The sequence below is a fragment of the Epargyreus clarus genome, unplaced genomic scaffold (genome assembly GCF_041222505.1).
Source record: "Epargyreus clarus isolate Ecla_fem2 unplaced genomic scaffold, WU_Ecla_fem_2.2 ptg000007l, whole genome shotgun sequence".
Lineage (NCBI taxonomy): Eukaryota > Metazoa > Arthropoda > Insecta > Lepidoptera > Hesperiidae > Epargyreus > Epargyreus clarus.
The window spans coordinates 23,156,239-23,174,592 of record NW_027332215.1 but is presented as its reverse complement, the minus strand read 5'-3'; the positions used below and the strand labels follow the sequence as shown (position 1 = coordinate 23,174,592).

The 18,354-nt window shown below is 35.9% G+C and overlaps 1 protein-coding gene across 7 annotated transcripts in view; it reads left to right on the top strand.

Annotated features, from left to right (window-relative positions):
* Positions 1 to 18,354, top strand: part of trio (trio Rho guanine nucleotide exchange factor) — a 125,569-nt gene that overhangs the window by 18,134 nt on the left and 89,081 nt on the right. For all 7 annotated transcript variants that reach the window (XR_012102496.1, XM_073075185.1, XM_073075184.1 and 4 more), the window contains 4 exons: positions 15,740 to 15,899; positions 17,164 to 17,295; positions 17,691 to 17,895; positions 18,101 to 18,329. Coding sequence is in view for 6 of the 7 variants with exons in the window: in XM_073075185.1 (XP_072931286.1) it covers positions 15,740 to 15,899; positions 17,164 to 17,295; positions 17,691 to 17,895; positions 18,101 to 18,329 (726 nt within the window). In the remaining variant the exon portion in view is untranslated. The remainder of the gene's footprint in view (positions 1 to 15,739; positions 15,900 to 17,163; positions 17,296 to 17,690; positions 17,896 to 18,100; positions 18,330 to 18,354) is intronic.

The following is an 18,354-nucleotide window of genomic DNA, read 5'->3' as shown; positions in this document are numbered from 1 at the left end:
GGCCTATAACAAAAAATACTAAAAATAAAATAAAGTTGAATATTAAAGGAAAGGAGGTCTCCATACAGCGAACCGGTAATTTTTCGACTTTTTTCGATCTAACTGTTGAACCAGGAAGACAGTTGAAATTTTTACAATCCGTTTACTACTACTATAACTTCTATTTATATTCATAAAATTTTGAACATTTGGTGGTACGAAGTGGTCCGATGTGCGAGTTCGACTCATACTTGGCGAATTATTAGTATTTCTTATATGTATAAAGTAAATGTTATAGTATTTGTTTTATGATAGTAGCCATTGAAATATCTGCATTCTAAAAATGTTCACTGTCCTTATGTAACCTTTTACAGTTCAATAGATAATGCGAAAAATGTCGAAATATAGCGGTTTCTTGTATGGCGGTCCCCATTTACTTTCCGGATTTTTTTTTAATTTTTATTATTTGTAGTCTAAGCGGCCACCCTTATATATACCTACATACTCAAATATAATTAACATAGGGTTCCATTTTTTAATAAGCTTTTTAACCTTTGGGTACGGATTCCTAAAAATCGCAAACAATAATATGTAGTAATTTGTTCTTGTTAGTGATCGAAGAGTAATTTACTCTTTTAGAAGTTGGGACAGTTGCAAAACTTACAAAATTCATCATTACTTTTCGTTGCTTCACTTTACATTTTTTAGGAACGACTCAGTTTCACTTGTGATCTTTTTGCCAATAATTACACCGATAACAGACCACGCTTTTCACATGCTTGTATGTTTTATTCTTAAGCGAATTTCTGTTCATAACTTTTTGAAAGGTCAAGAGGAATATTTAATAGAAATTAATTGTGTGTATTGTCTTTAAATCAATTATTCAATCTACGATCTCTGGGGTTGTCAAGTTTTCGTCGATTATACCGCTCTACGTCCAGACATGTCGATGTTATAATAAATGAAAAAGCATTATCATTACGCTGCAATACATCAAGGAAATCATTTATTCACAGTCTGTGTTTTATTATTAAAATGCAAACAATAGAATGGATGTCGCTCCGCAGCCCACGGGACGTTACACAACGGTATGCGACCCAATTTCTACGTCCATACCGTACACTCGAGCGTTACTCCGTTTTCAGTGAAAATGTACGAGCCACACGCGATACCGATTGTAGCGCGGCCGATGTATTAATTATTTATCCGCGATGCTTACCGGAGATTGACTTTTCAAATTGCACGTTAAGTTTCGTACGCGTGAACGGTTATCGTCACGCGTCAGCGTTGCTACCGGACGGTATTAGCGTTTCAGGAGATCCCTATACACAACCGAGGGGTGCGATGTCATAATAAATTATTCAATGTCTTGTTAGACCTTATTATTAGGCAGCAAGGGCGTGGAAGTTAACATGCAAATTAATTTGTGCATACAAATTTATCGTCGTTTTGCTCTTACATTGAACTAATGAAAATAATACAATAATACAATTAATGCGCCATTCATATAGAAGAGATCCCTCATATATAGGGTACCATACCCAAAGGGTGAAAGCGGAACCCTATTACTAATACTCCGATGTCTGTTCGTCTGTTTGTTAGTCACAGGGCTCTATCTCTTAAACTACTATAGATAGATACTTGAAATTTTTGCTATAACAACAAATAGTAAAAATAAAAAAGGTTTAATATGAATGAGGTCGCCGTATAAGAAGCCGCTATATTTTGGTGTTTTTCGCTTTATCTATTGAACCAGAATAGGATCACACTTGGTCAATTATACCTGTATTGATTTAACTTGTCTAAACCTTTTTAATGTAATAATAATACAAGTTCTTGACAGAGACATTTGTTATCCAGTTTACATGGCAAGACATATGACATTGTTAGCATATAATGTAAATAACGAATGTTCTATTTCATTATAAGTACATAAATTTTATCTTTCTACATTCCTTATATATATGAACTTCATTTATGCCAATTCTCATACTCCTTACGAAAATACACGTATCAATATCATATATTAGACTTAATTTGGTTAATACAATTGATTTACTTGTAATGCGTTCTCTTTTCGCTTAGCGGTCTCCTAACTACGGTTGGTATAAAAATATCAAGTCATATCCCTTATAAGGTCGGAGAACTCGCCGGGCATCGTCGCGTATGCGGAGTTACTCAACGCGTGAAAAACTTGCCCTTTCCACGACCGGGAGTTATACTCGTTAACATAATATTCGATGTACGCTCGTTCTGTCCGCCCATTCGGACAACACAGTGTTTGTACGGCTCTTCTTGACTGATTTGTTTGGTTGTCTTACACTTACCTTTGTTGCACGCTCGTATTGTATACCAAAAATGGCAATCAATTTTGATAACTCTATTGTCTCTAACGAAACCTAAAATAAACAAGATGTATATATATTTACTTATTGAAAAACTTTTTAGTAACTTGTTGGATATGATCTATTACGTATGTAATGTAATATCCAACAAGTATCTATGTAATGAAATATTACACGTGAATTTAATTATTACATTTTGTAAGTATAATCACAATTTTTATTTACATGCCATTTTCGACGCATGTATGTCACACGTCGTCATATGACGTCTCCGTCATTTAATTTAGCTGCGGCATCCTCAGTAGCTGCCTAGCTGCATAACATCAAAGTGAAGCGAAAGCGAAGCTGCTGTCACAAACTAGCTTTAATGTATATACATTTTCCGGCTGCAAGTTATGACGAGTACTTATGATACGCTACTGATTTCGTTCGATACACAATTTGTGTAGGCAATACTGTGAACAAGCTCCGTTTATAGCAATGGTTGTTGCGAGCATATAAATAATTGCTTCGCAGTATAAAATGATTCAGCCCCTGTCTAACTTGTTTACCGTAACAGGAAAAGTGACCCCGACAGAAGACGCGAGTTCCTTTGGGATGACTAGGAAACCTCTTTCTTACCTTTTGTATGTCCTTGAAATAGATTCGATTCAAGAATAATTTTAGACAATACTATCTTATGACCTTCAGGTCATTAACCCCTAAAGTTCTTCAAATCTGTGTTTGTATCTATAAGTTATTTATATTGAATTTTGGTGTAATGTTCCGATTCGTCTTAATTTCTATTTCAATGCAGAATTTAAATAAATAGGTGTTCACTGTACATACTTAATAATAGGATTATAGGTTGCAAGGTGTATAAGAATTCCCGTCGTCCTTTAAAAATTATAATTAAGTGTCTGATAATCACTAGAATCCATGTCAGAAGGTTAGTTTAATTTTACAATGAATAATAAATATAACCTACTACCATATATTTACTTTTCTAAGGCATGTGGTTGATCTTAAGTATCAACGGACGGACAATCTATGGGTTGCATAACCAATTTAATTGGCGACCGTCGTCAAACTATCAATTTATTGTCTATCAAAAATTGATTTTTAATAGTCAAAAATTGTCAAAATTTAGATCCTTGGTACTAAGAAATATAATTCACGATACGGTATGAATGTATTTTAACCCATAAGAAACAACATAACCGGCAACAAAAGGTGTTTGAGAGTTTTCACGCTGTAATGCGGAAAAGAGCGAAGCGTTTCTTTTCCATCGGTTGCATGATAGTTTCTAGTAAACGAATGTAATCTCTACAGGTTCAATCTATTAAGTATTTCATTTAGATATTCATTAAATTCACAATTTCGAATAACCGTGCTGACATTATATCTGTCCATTGATTATTGGACAACCTGGACGGTAAACAAGACACCAGCTCCCGGCCGCCCTGCAAAATCGACCATTCGCATTTATTTGTTTAAGTATGTCGGAATTGATGTTGGCGACGATAATATTTGGCGACGGCAATGTTTGAATGCTCATATTTGTACACTATCGTTATTTGTTCGTCGTTTTACCTACGCAGTTAGATGAGTTTCTATGTGTCTATTAGAAACATTTTGTAAGTATTCATACGAGTTAAATTGTCGTAGCTTGTTCGCGATAAATTTAGATTTTTAATGTTTTTTAACTAATTATTACGAAGCTTTCAAGCTTAATCAATACCTATTATTATAGCACACCATGTTAAGTTTAAGAAATCTTCTGTATGCGTATATTTATTAAGATTTACAGGTTTTAAATTTAGCTATTGATTAAGCCATTCTTCTGTTTAATTTTGGACTTCACAAGCAAACACAACATCTGGATACAAATTGATTGTTAATATTTTGCAAAACCATTTTATAATATGTATTTGTGAACTATTTCCTCTTCCACTTCGTCGAAGAAAATATTCATTAAATCGCAAAGAAGGAAAATGTTTCATTTAGGTTACATTAAGATGAATTTACTTGTTGATTCTGCATTACATATAACGTTCGTCGAAAATACTACGTCATATCCTCAAAATTATATATATATATTAACGGCTATGTAAATTAATAACAAGTTCTTAAAATTATGCTGTGTTGATTTTACGACTATCATACTAATCCTATACATATAAGTGATTTCTTAAATAATCGCAATAGATAGACACAATTTTGAAGCTTCTTTATATGCTAGAAGTACCTTAGGCTTAATGATTGGTCAGTCAGTCAGTGAGTGAGCGACAAAATAAGGAAACTTTACTTAGTTACAATTCTTAAACTACTGCTTCATATTGAATGAAATTTGAAATATATCGTGTTTATACAATGCCTGTTTAGTTCCTGAAAAATCAGGCTTTTAATTTTATCTACAATGAATTTGAAGGGGCCGAAGGTGGCCTAAACTGCCTACAACAAATAATGATCTGGTACAGCCCTGCGGCTTTTTGCTCGACTTGGCGAGGCACTGCCTTGCCCCTAGATCAATAAGATTTAATACTTTTATAAATTTCGTAAGTATGGATACTTGATGACGATTAATTAAGAGATTTCTTATACTATTCTATCATATTTATACTCGTGTCCGAGTATGTTTTTCCTTATTATTTAGAAATAAGGAAATTACCTTTCTGCGTAAGGTATGACAATGTATAGCTTTTTCGAATTGTTTCCCTTCTTTCTATGCTCGGGTAATAAATATAGTATTCAATAGCGCTATAGTCGCGGCCGGCTGGGGCTACTTGAAAAACAGTACTTAAGTTTGTTGTGAAAGCAGAAGGGGCGCGTACAAAAGCGATCCCCCACATTTCACATAACCACGATTGTCAGTATATAGCCCTGTTCTGTATTATTATTGTACAATACCGTTCAGAAGGCATTATTTGAGTAGATTTATTGGAAAAACATTACTTAAATGTTACATAATATAACGTTTTCTTATTAAGTTATTGGCTCTAAAGTTATACATCGAACATATTTCAACAATCTAAGTTAATGATTCCTGTACTGCTTACAAAATATCAGAGGTTTTAAAATAATCTTTATCTTTTCCCCTTTGTCAACAATATTAAAGTTTCTATAGAAACTTTATTGCAACGAAAATGAAATTATTTTAATCAATCAAGGATTCACTTTCAAAGTGAGTTTTGAGGTTTCATACATTCCATCCCTGCGGACATGCATGTATCTGTCACGTTATAATTTTGCCGGACACTTTACCTCGGTGACATCCGCTCAGTGGGCGCCACAAAACGTTGTCATTTCCATGCCCATTTCCATGTTTACAAGAGTACAGGCAACTTTCGTGTGAAATAAATAAAATACCGAAATTCGTTTTACCGTCCCGATATTTGATCTATTCTTGTTTACATATGGGGGAAATTTGAGATAGGGCAATAACGGCAGTTAAGTAAATAAACCGGTGTCGCTACGAGTAAACATAGGTCGTTGGTCAAAGCTAGCTTTTCATTTGCATAAATTTTATTTGCTTAGACTTTGATAACATTACTATGTAAATGTTTTGAGGGTTCCGTTAAAGTAAATTATTTTATTTAAGGAAGTGGGTATGGAAATTTTGGACAGACTAAGTTCGTGGTACATAATTGAATCCACTGAGTAAATAGGAACGTAACGACGTCATAAAGATCCAAATCTTGAAGCAAATTATATAAAACAGCAAACTTCAAATTGGAACGGTGGGGTTAGATAGTTTAGGTAAAAGTTTTCAGGCAGGTAGCAAATGTTTCTTTCTTCAGTGAATTGATTTAAGAATGCAGCTAACGCGGCTGCACTTCTCGGGCTCCTCGACGTGGACGCGCAGTAAGCAGTCGGGTAAGAGCGCGGAGCGACGTCTACTCGGCGGAACTCGGCGCCGCTTCGCGTTCGTATAACGCTTTCGCGCCAACCGGAATTTTATCATTATTTTCCAGTTTTGTTTAACATTTCTTTTATCGTGTAACTCGGGACTCTTTTGAGATACTTTTCTTTTGTTGCCTTATTTTGATTGCGCACTTGTGATTTATGGACTGTATATGATATGTTATTTTTACGGCATGTTATAAAAATTAAGCAATCTGAAGAATTATTTTTTAAGAACGGTCTCGTCACGGATATCAATTTTGATCGTTAATTTAAATGTGTTCTGGATTATGAAAATGATGACTGTTCAAACATCATAACAAATTACTTAAGTGTTACAAATCCGAAATAACTAACAAGATCCTTGTTGGTGATACGGCGTCTACCAACAATTAGTGGTGCATTTCAAACCATAACACAGAAGTGTTAAACGCTGCTGTGTTATGGTTTGAAGGATGTGGTAAAAGGGATGTCCCTCGGAAAAGTATATACTTTTCCGAAGCGTTCCAGCTTAGTCTTCAGGAGTAGCGGCGCATCTGTGGCCGACCTCAGGTAGGAATATCTAATCCTATCTGGGCTTGATTACAGATGTCCATGAGCGGCAGTAGCCACTTACTATCAGGTGGACTTGATGCTCGTGTGCTATTCCTTTAGGTATTATTATAAAAAAGTGATTTTGATCGAAATGATATTACGTTGTTTGTTGTCGATGATAAATTCATAAATTTGAGAAGACCTTCAATCCAGAACTATTAAACATTTACGGCTGGGGATTGCTTGTCCAAAAGAGCTGCCATGCTGAGCCCTGTCTATAAGTACGAATATCGTGCATTAGCTAGTACTATAGGTATGAGGTAAAATGCCTTGAGAGAGTTGTTATGTAAAGGAGAAATTTATAATATTATGTTTATTTACCAAGCGCCATCGGTGTTTGCACCGAACGCACTTCCGGAAGCAAGGTAGGCATAATGAGGATCTTCTTCCTACTCTTGATTTTATTCATAAATGTTTATATGGTATTGATACATTGTTGCTGAACGCAACTACAAATACATTCGTCTGATATAATGAATATTTTTCTTTATCAAAATTTACAATAATTTTCTGGCGATATGCTAGACGCTCATTCTAAGAGTGCCACCATTCTCGATGATGTGATGATGTAATCCTGACTTGATGATGACGAATAATGGTCACCATAGACTGGGAATATTTGTTGTTCTAGTTTTAAGTTAGTTAATATGTAAACAAGCAGTCACTGAATAGTAAAACTTAATGAAATTAAACGGTAAAGACATCCAAACTTATTAAACTTTACAGGGTCGTCTCACTTAAGCGACGTTAGGTCATTACTCATTAGTACATAAAACGATGTGTTACTATTATTTTTAATTGTATTATTGTAACTGTCCTTTCTTCGAACTCATCGCTGGTGACCGACGCGAAGCGATAATATTAATTTTACACTCTATTTCGTAGCCTTTTTCTGATCAGCTGAAATCTATTTCGTAGCGAAGTGGTGAAAATAAAATTGACAGAAAAGTATGCCACTCATTGCAAACACTTGTTGTATCAAATTAAATTGTAATACTTTCAAGGCAAAGATCACAACTTTCCATTGTTACAATCAATAATCGAGGAGTAAAATGAGTTAAAATATTTTCTGGCATAGATCTACTGGCGGGGGTTAGCTTTTAGCTCTATAGTCACACCAGCTGATTGATCCCAGACTGTTTTCGTGTAATCGTTTATACATCTATGTGTGCATCGTTGCATATTCGATGTACTATTGAAAAAGTAAACCATTAGAAACATGTAAGTACATATATTCACTTGATGAAAGCTATGTAGAATTTTCAAGTAGAATTTTCATTCGGAAGTCTTCTCGGTTGCCTTCCGATAAAGTAGCTTTTTTGTTTATAAAACGCCATCCATGATGGGCTATTTAATGGGCGGAGACATTAATTCTGTATCTTATTACAGGTCTCTTGCCATACGAACTTTGTTTACTCACATCCTCTGTGCCTTATTTTCTCACACACAGTAAAACGAGCGCCCTGAGACAGTTTTCTATCAGTTATATCACCGGTTCATACATAGGGAATACGGTTAGATAGAATCTGCGTTATATTAGATTGTTATAGTGCCCACTATCAGGTTTTACGTTCATATAAATAATTGGATTATTTTTAAATTTTGTATTTGAGAATGTTATCATATTATTATGTTACCATAACATTAAAATACATCAGTGACATGGTGTGTATGCGAACGAGAATATTTTTAATTATTTCATTACCAAGTAACTATCACACTTGACCTACAAAGTGTGAATAAAATTTAGGAATACAACCTTTCTCAGGCTGTTATTGCGATATAGCCCAAATGTGGTATAAAAGTTATTGCCTTATTTAAAATAACATTGCAATTTATTGACGGTTATCATTGTATGTTTCATAAACGTCTTAACAAAAAAACGTGGTTGTTACGAGTACTAATCTTTTGTAATTATGTTTTTGCAATCCTATTTGCTCCTTATATAACAGACAAAATGAAAGATTCATACGTCGGAAGGTATATATATATATGCTTTTATTATATTTGCATTATATACTTTAGAAACAAAATGAAACTTTAAACTTGTCTGTATAAAAGGCCCTGGTATTTATTGCGACGTAGACTTCTGTCTACGATGCTTCCTTTATTGAATGGCTCTGTTTGTGTTGGTCAATATTTGCTCAGCGAAATGCTCTCTACTTGTTACTTTGACGATACTCTGCGGGGAGGCTTATGAAAACAAGCGATTGCACCCTTGCTGCCAATATTCCGCATCGTTCCCTGCTACCCTATTGTTCGACACTAACAATCTGCGAACTATTCTATAGTCTGCGGACGTAACCTTTCTCTCTGTTCAACCATCGATTTACTCCGCTTGCCTAATTTTTAGACCAGCAGGGCGAATTGCTCTTTAATTGCGGAAGAATTTGAGCTCGTGATGTAGCCTATCTTACTGATTAATTACATATCATTGTATGGATTGGTGTCGATTTCCGTTTGCCAAATAAATGTATGTATGAACGCATCTAAATATATCGTAAATATTATAAATCGTAAATATTATAGTCTCATCTTATGTAAATAAAAATTCATTCGAAACAATCTCTATGAACAATGGTTGCGTACAGCTTACACACACGTCGGGAAGTCAGTAACAATAAGCGATTGGTAGCGGGGAGTGATTTAAATTGTCTCACAATCGGTGTTTCCGGTGCAATTCTACGGTTAAGGACAAACGGTTCCCGCCGGGTGCGACGCCGCCGGTCCCCCACGCCCCCACTCGTGGGTAGCGTCGTGATTGTGGGTACTTACTACAATCACAAAACTCCTCTTGTTGTTGTATTCGTGAATAATCGAATATTATAAAATTGCGTATGGGAAAGACACGATTAACTAAGTCGTGTGTCGGTGTGGAGTCAACGTAATTTTTTACGCAACATTTATGTGTATTTGCATCGATTGGTTGGTGAATTGTTTTGCCATATATAAGTATTGTAGGCAATCTAATTTTTCCCACGGTTTTAATATTTTATTGCAATAACTTTATTCAGTTTCTAATTTTTGATGTGAAACGTCTATAGCCGCACGTAAAACCGATTTCTGGCGTGGCGACGCATGGCGTGTACAGTAGTGTGTACGGTGTGGCGACGCGTCGCCATGCGCAATCGAATTCAATAAATAGTCATCGTTATCTGGAAAAAAATCGTAATATTTTATTTTATCATTATGACATATTTAGTTCCTATCACAATATGTTCTTTTCTGCATATTACTTTTACAAAATAATGTCGATGTTTCACATCTGCCAGGCGTCCCGTGACGGCTCACATTTTTTTATTTTTCGTAAAAAATATACTTACTAGTAAACGGTTTCAAAGTTTTGCTTATCCATTAAGTATTTGAAGGTGTTCGTCCTGGATAGTCATGCGGCATATCATTATTATCCGTAGAGCACGCTCAGAGCACTCTAAGCAAGTAATTATTCAATGACCTGTGTCAGGATGAGCCGAGAGCCCTTGTCGAGGGGCGGAGCCTGCTTCATCTCTTCGTTTCACCTTTTAAAAGCTCGCTTGCTTTCTTTGCAACTTTTAGTAATGACTTAAACACTTAACAGAGTGTTTGAACTTTTAATCAGAATTAAACCCATGGTTACAATTTTTTTCGATATTTTTCTTCCCTAAATTGAAAATATACTATTGTCAACTGTAGAATTTAATTAGATAATACTTAAAGCAATTTTAAAAATGATAATGAAACTAAAAAAAATTTTCTTAATTTTGGATGTACATAACCAATCTTTCTTAAAATTATATAAAGCCTTGGTTTGAGTAATTCTTAACCCGTCGAGGACATTACGTATTTTACACAGGTGGTGATGAATGAATTTATCAGGCAATACGACAAGTAATGTAATTGCAATGTGCAGGTGTGTGCGTGTTTCTTTTCCCACGTGTTCCTGGTTCCCATTGACAGTTTTCAGTATGTAATAGCGGCGCGGAACTATTGTCTTGCACGTAATTATCGTATTTGCCGGTACTTACCTATCAGAGAAAGCTTGTGGATTTATCTGTCTATTGTGAATCAATATATATCCGCATGTAATTGACAGATGGTATTTTTACTGGAAATTAGTAAACAAAATTAAATGAACTCAAATTAACTAGATATCTGGTGGAGTAGTTTGTATTAGATTAAATTGAATATTTGGCGGTACATGTAACTTGCATTTATGTGTTTATAGGCCTAAATCTAAATATGTTTAATCCAAAAAAAAAAATTTGCATTATACATCAACAATTAACAATTCGGCTTATAATGTAAGTATCATAATATAGGTATTATGTCTTATAGTCAAGATTTTCTATTTCGATGTAGTCGTATATCAGAGAATGTTATTCATAATGTTCTTATTCTGCTCCTCTTATTTATCGCCCCGTCATTTCAATATTGCAAATAAAGAATTAATCTGAATTAGGTATTACGGTTTGTATGTGACAGCATTAGATTGCGATATCCGCGTGCACTTCACGTCCGAGTAATGCAATTTGTTCGTCTTAAGAAAGTTGACGCGTCATTTTACTTATTATAAGAATATCTAGATATGTCGGTGTCACCTTTTTTTTTGTTATCGAGGGGGAAACCTTCAAAAGGTACCCGGTGCCGTGGAACGACACAGGGTTATGTGATACTTTAACGCACTAAATCCCCGCCGGTGGCCGTCCTCGGCGTTGCTAAGAGGGCTCCGGGATCTCCAAAGGAACGCAACCGGAGTCTTCTTAGCGCGTTGCCCCTTCGGAGTTCAGGGCTCATCACACCGTCTGGTGTCCACGATGCTACGCGACCACACATACCGCCGTCCTTCCCGGGGTTGCTTGCTTGCTTGACCACCGGAGGGTTTTAGTGCGGTAAAAATCCCTCATAACCCTGCGTCGCTCCCACGGCACCGGGTACCTTTTGAAGGTTTCCCCCTCGTAACAAAAAAAGCCTACCGTGCTAGCCAAGCACATTGTTAGACTACACATCCCTAAGAACTTTATTCGTTTCGAAAACTTAAAGGAGTGAAAGTTTCCTCGCGATATTTCACTCGCATAAATGTAGACCTGCGTGACAAGGATTCTAACCTCTGTCCTCTCGATTGAGAGGCTAAGCTTCAACCAATACGTTATAACTGCTTTAGATATCGTTTTAGATGAATTTGATGATTTTTAATAGATGATTTAGGTACTTAAATTCCTTACAATTTTAGATACATAGTTATCAAAGAGAATTGATTATATTTACCTATTGGTACATTGTTAGTATTGTGTACTTGAAAGAAACTATTCCAAAACTTTCAACTAAACTTAAGCATAGGAAATAGGTAGTGACGTAAGCGACGGACACCGACACACCTGTTTTTATTGATTGAAGGCAACATTCATCGTTATTTCGTTATCTTATTGGACGGGCGCTTTGTTTTAAGTCGATGTGTGACGCCTTTGATCGTCTGACGTAATAGACAATGCGTTGTGAGTGCAAGTTTGGTATGTGTTTATTAAAAAAGATGTGCGTACCACAGTCCGCGCTGACAATGCCGTCGCATGCCGTGGTACGTATCATAATATTTAACATTATTAAGTTTCCACACAAGTATTTTGCGTGAATATTAGTTGTCGCTTGTTATTCAGTGTCGCTGTCGGTGATCGATGTATTTTCTCGTGTCGTATGTTTTTAATACCAAGCATTCGACGCTCTCTATGTATGATATGCTCGCTTAAACATTCAGGAATTCACAATCAAATATCAAGAATGGACAAGTACAACTAGTACAAGTTTCACTTTTTAATTCTTATCTAGATGCGTTAACAGTAACGCCTAAGAGCCATTGACTTTTGTAAATCCTCATATGATGCGGGGCTATCTTCTAGGGGTTCAAAAGAGAACAAACTTAGCATAAATAAGTATAGTACATACGGAATACCGATAGCGCAGTCTAACCATGAACAACAATGTTAATCTCTAACTGGTAATTTGAGTTGTGTTTATTATTCCAACGGGCTATTTAGTGTGATAATAGATTTATTCGTTGAATTGGATGATGTAATAGGATGGTGAATTAGTACCCATTTACTGCTGAGTTAGCTAAATAGTGCTTATCTAATAAGTCTGCAAACAAGAATTTTTTGCTTTGTAAAGGTTTGATGATAATTATTAACTGCTGCACATGAACGCCTCTAATCAACTTCAAAAAAGATTGGAGTATGGTCGATGATGCTCTGTTGCCCCGCTGTGTCACATCATGAACCCTAAGTAGGAAGGCGCCCGACTATAACTTTTAATCCTTATAAAACGCCTCCTATAAAACCGGATATAAAATGTGTGCCGATTGATGCGTTTTAACGTCCCATAAAACAACCACTGAGCCCTAATTGTCGGACATGTAGCGTTCCCTTTCTCGAGTGCTACTGTGTAAGCCACATATGATGTTTAATGAGCGTATTGCTCACATTCCTTGCAATACTTTATAGCGAAGTATTTGGTTTATGACTGTTTCAAACTTCTTACAGTTCAAGTTTATAATTGTGGGTGACTGTTAAAGTGCACAAATAAATTATTGTTTTACTACAGATGTTGAGCTGACCATGAGAAAAATTGATTTTTTTTTTACTAACGAATTGTTTATATTGTCACTCATTCCGGGGGTAAAAATACGTAGGTACCTTAATCAGGGTTAAATATATCTGGAAAAACTAACAGAACCTATTACTATAAATTTTTTTTCTTAGATGAAAGCTACATGAATGTACTCGTAATAAAGGCAATTTTTGTGAACAAGCCATGGCTGCGGATGCTTGGCCGGTTTAAGAATATTGCATGCATTTTTATGGAAAATGATTACTGTGGCATCTGAATATACCGATAATATAATATGCAAATGTGATGATAGCGCGCTCAGTTCTCGATGTACGATGGATATCTTTCGGTTCCGATTGGCCGCGTACGCGTGAGGAATGCCGCGCTCTGGCGACAGTAGAAACTGACGGCACACGGTATTCTCATCTTTTTATCCAATTCGCATAGATTTTAAAGAATTTATGTGTACTTAACATTAAATCTTTTAATAGTGCAAGGTTAACGTTTAATTTGTACATAATGTTTTAGGAGACAACATCTGACGATATAATTATGTATATTGATACAATATTTATCAACACATTCAATGGATAAGTTTATAATGTATATAATAAATACTGTGTAAAAAAATTGAATGGCTATCTATTACGGTTTAAGAGATAGAGCCCTGTGACAGACAGACAAACAGAGCAGGCTTAGTAATAGGGTATTGTTTTTATCCTTTAGGTACGGAATCCTAAAATGATAAATCTTCTATGAATATTTGCTTTCAATTTGAGTGCATTCTTTTGATATCTTATATAAATGTACTATACAATTCATTCTAGTATATAATAGATATTGGTTGAAATAAGTTACATACAACATACCCAGTAAATTGTCTATATCCATTGGATCCAGCTCGCAATGATGGTTTATTCAAGTTTTCTCCTTTACACTTGCAACACGGATATCCGACAGGAAAAAACTACGAACATGTTTAAGAATATAACAAGTAAAATAAATATAATATACATAAATAAATAAAATTATAGGTAAACCCAACGAGACTATATTTAGTTGATTAGCCCTTATGTAATGATAAAGATCAACGATTTCGTCTGTGCTCTTAGGCATTGTTGGATGAATTGATGTTTAAACGAGTTTTGTATAATAATACAATCATAGTTTTATCGTCAACCACTCTGCGCCAAGTAAACAAACAAGCACTCAATATCTTTTACAACAACTACGCGCGTATTAAAACAATCGATTCAGTTTTGTATAACACGATGAGTGCATACAATAAGTGATTACCTATGGCACGAGAGCAAATTGGCGTAAGAGATTTACTAACCGACCGTAACATAACAGTAGGCGCCGCGCAATTGTAGGTCACTGTCGAGTTTTTATCACCATCTCTACGCAATTGCCCACCTTAATAAACTCCTTACGTGCTCAAAATATAACTGTTGTTTAACTACCAACGATTAGCATTCGCGGCGACAGTGCGTGATTAACGACATCGAAGTGAACGAACAGTTAGTGCCACACTCGGTGAAATGAACATTTTGTTGTAAAATGCTCAAATATCATCGGCGCTCCCACAGGCACAAGTCGCCAGTGCAGTGTTTAAGATGGAGGTTTGTATCGTTTGGAAATCGACTCTTAAACATAATTTGTCTTTGACATCGTGTGAATGCCTTCCCCTTAATATATTATTATAATTTATTCATATATTATTTCCTTGACCTGTATGTAGGTATCTATGTAGGTTTGAACTCGATGTTTACCCTCTTTGAACGATCTGATCAATTTAAAATTTTGATAAATTATTAAGAACCGATGAAAATACACGATTTAAATATTTTTATCCCATTCTCCTCATCTGGATCGTCAGGGATCAGGATTAACGATTTTCCTTGTGCGATTTTAGCGTGGTTTTTAGTTTTTACGCTATAATTACAATTTTTCACACACACAGACAGAACCGTTTTCTACTATATTTGCGCAAATAAGCAAATGCGCCTTGACTAGGGGCTATATAATATAATTCGACACCAGAATTTAGTAATGTCACTGCATTGAAAGGGAAATCAATCAAGCAGTACATGCCCAGAATTTGAACTGGATGGAAAGTGTTTTGTTCAGTACCTACGAGAAACGTTCCGCTACATTTTAGTTCTATAGGACCTTTATACCTAAATTGAATCAATATACTCATTACTCACCTACCATAACATGGCACGGAAGTGAATCAAATTTACTAATAGCGCTAATACGTACTAGTATTATTTTTACATGATCTGTACATCCTATTCAGTAAAAATCTAAGATTCATATTATCAATAAATATTGAATAACGTTAGACATTTGTATTTTAGATCGTCTGGGGATTCAGATGCGGCGAGCACGTCGGCAGTGGAGACCACGTTGGAGCGGTTGCGCGGCACTCGCGGCGCTCTGGAGGAGCTGTGGTCGGACCGCGAGCGACGCCTCGAGCTCACGCTTCAACTTAGACATTTTGAAAGGGATGCTCTGGAGGTTTGTACTATTCTAGTGTTGGATTTTCGTTGAATAGTTAGACATATCTCTATATCATCACGATCAAATCTGTCTTTGTTTTTTGTATATCTATGCGATTAGGTGCGAAGCTGTTCCTCATCTGTTTGTTAGAGAATCGCGTAAAAACCGTTGGACTGATTTTCATGAAATTTATTGCATTTAAAATGTGAAGCATACGATTACTAATGACATGGTAAACGAAAATATATTGAGAGAAAATAATGATATTATCTACAACTTGGAGTAACACTGAAAGAAGATTGTGATTCAAGATTGTATTGGTCATCCCAGTCGTGGTTATTCAGTTTTACCGTAGGTATCCGATGTTAGTCACTACGTTGAGGAAGGATGAATTTTATATGGTATATACAACAATGTCATATATGAATACGATCGACTGGCCGTAAGGTGTTAGGTATATCTTGACGACAGGCTCGATATCACGTAATGAAACATTAATCGATGGCTAGGAGAAAACTTGAACACGTGCCAATGTATTAAATCATAGTGGCGCATACAACGCTACTCTGGTATCGCACAATAGAATTCCTTACCCATGGCCATCCGTGAATTTTATGCACTGGCTGAGAAGAATTGATTACTTTATGGCTCTCAAAACAGATTGGAATGAAAGAAAAATAAGTTCTTACATTATATAAATTCTAAACCAATAAATATTCTATTGCACCTACAAGTACCATTCGTTAGTTAATATATTTTATTTTACATGTGTAATATGAGTAGTTTAATATAACGGATCGACCACAAGACTTACATACTGAGATGAAATTACGATATAGAATGAATGATTACTTTTGCAAATTATTGTAATCTGATCGATATATTAAACATGCAATATGATTATAACGTTACATCATCGCTTTCATCTTTATATCGTTTCTCTATTAAGATAATTCTTAGTCAGAGTTACAGCCTCACACAACGTCTTTACCGTGTACAACAATAGGATAGTAATTTATATTTGGATCTTCAATTATAGATATAGGATAAACAACATAACATCATACGTACGTATATTTTTTTGTACTTTACTCGTTTAAATTGTCAATTTAAGTTGTAGATATGCTGAAAAGTATTTCTTTAAGCCCGTACATAGTAATATAATTAAAGATACGTATATATATTTGAGACTCTAGTGTTCTAATTCTTCCCCAAGTTCCTTATAGGTGTTAAATCCAACGTTGCGCGCCAGCGATAATACTAATGGTGATTGGTGACGTAGGTATCGTCTCGGTTGGAGCTATGGGGCGACGAGCTGCAGCGCACGGAGCCGCCGCGCGACCCTCAGCAGGCGGAGCAGGCGCTCGTCGCGCATAACGAGAGTGTCGCTAGGATGCAACACGCGACCTTTCAGGTACAACTCACACCATCGTCATATTTAACACAAAAATTATGTACACGTAATGGAGTACCAAATGAGCGAGATCCACCTTATGCTCAGTGTGGTTACTTATAATAAGGTGGATTGGTGACCTCAGCTATAACTCAGCTTTTGAAATGCCTCGTAAAAGAGTTTATTTTTTACCACTTCCTTCTATGCAGAGGTTAGCTTCTCTAAACACTTATTATTAGGTGGAAATAGGTGTGATGATGATGCTTTCGAAAAAGAATCGCCTAAAATTGTATTATCTTTCTCTCTCGTGTAATGTTATGTTACGTTTTAAATAAGTTCTACAAAACTATATAGGATTTTTTATCAGTGGTCACTACTCAAGTTATGTAGTAACACTTAAATTGACAACATTACAGGTAGTACAGCAAGGACAAGATTTAGCAGCAGCGATCGCTGAAGCATCGGACGTAATGGCGACAAGCAACGACGGGTCGGAGTCAGCGCCCCTGGACGCGCAGGCTCGAGTACAACTCCTCTTAGAGTTTCTTCATGACAGACAGTTGGATCTGGAAGAGTTGGCTGAAGAACGCAGAGCTCGTTTTGAGCAATGTGTGCAACTAGGTACATACATTACAGATGCCTCTTTTTGTGTTAAATTATTAGGAATGTTAACACTTAGTTAATAACTTAGTTTTATGTTGCCTGCAAAACAAAATAGCATCTATCGTGTATGTTTTTCGTTCATTCACAGATAATGGTCGAGATATAAATATAAATCCTAAAAATTCATATTATGTAACAATATGTATGTATATGCGTCTCACAGGTCAGTTCCAAAAGGATGCTGCCCAAGTTGTTAGTTGGATAAGAAATGGCGAAGCGATGTTGGCCGCCTCGTTTTCAATTCCCGGCACACTATCTGAAGCAGAGCAGCTCAAGAGAGAGCATGACCAGTTTCAAGTTGCCGTGGAAAAGACGCACGCGAGTGCCGTGCAAGTAAAATATCGGGCGGATGCTCTCCGTGCCGCCAATCACTATGAACCACATACCATAAGGTACGAAAAATATATTTAATTGTTG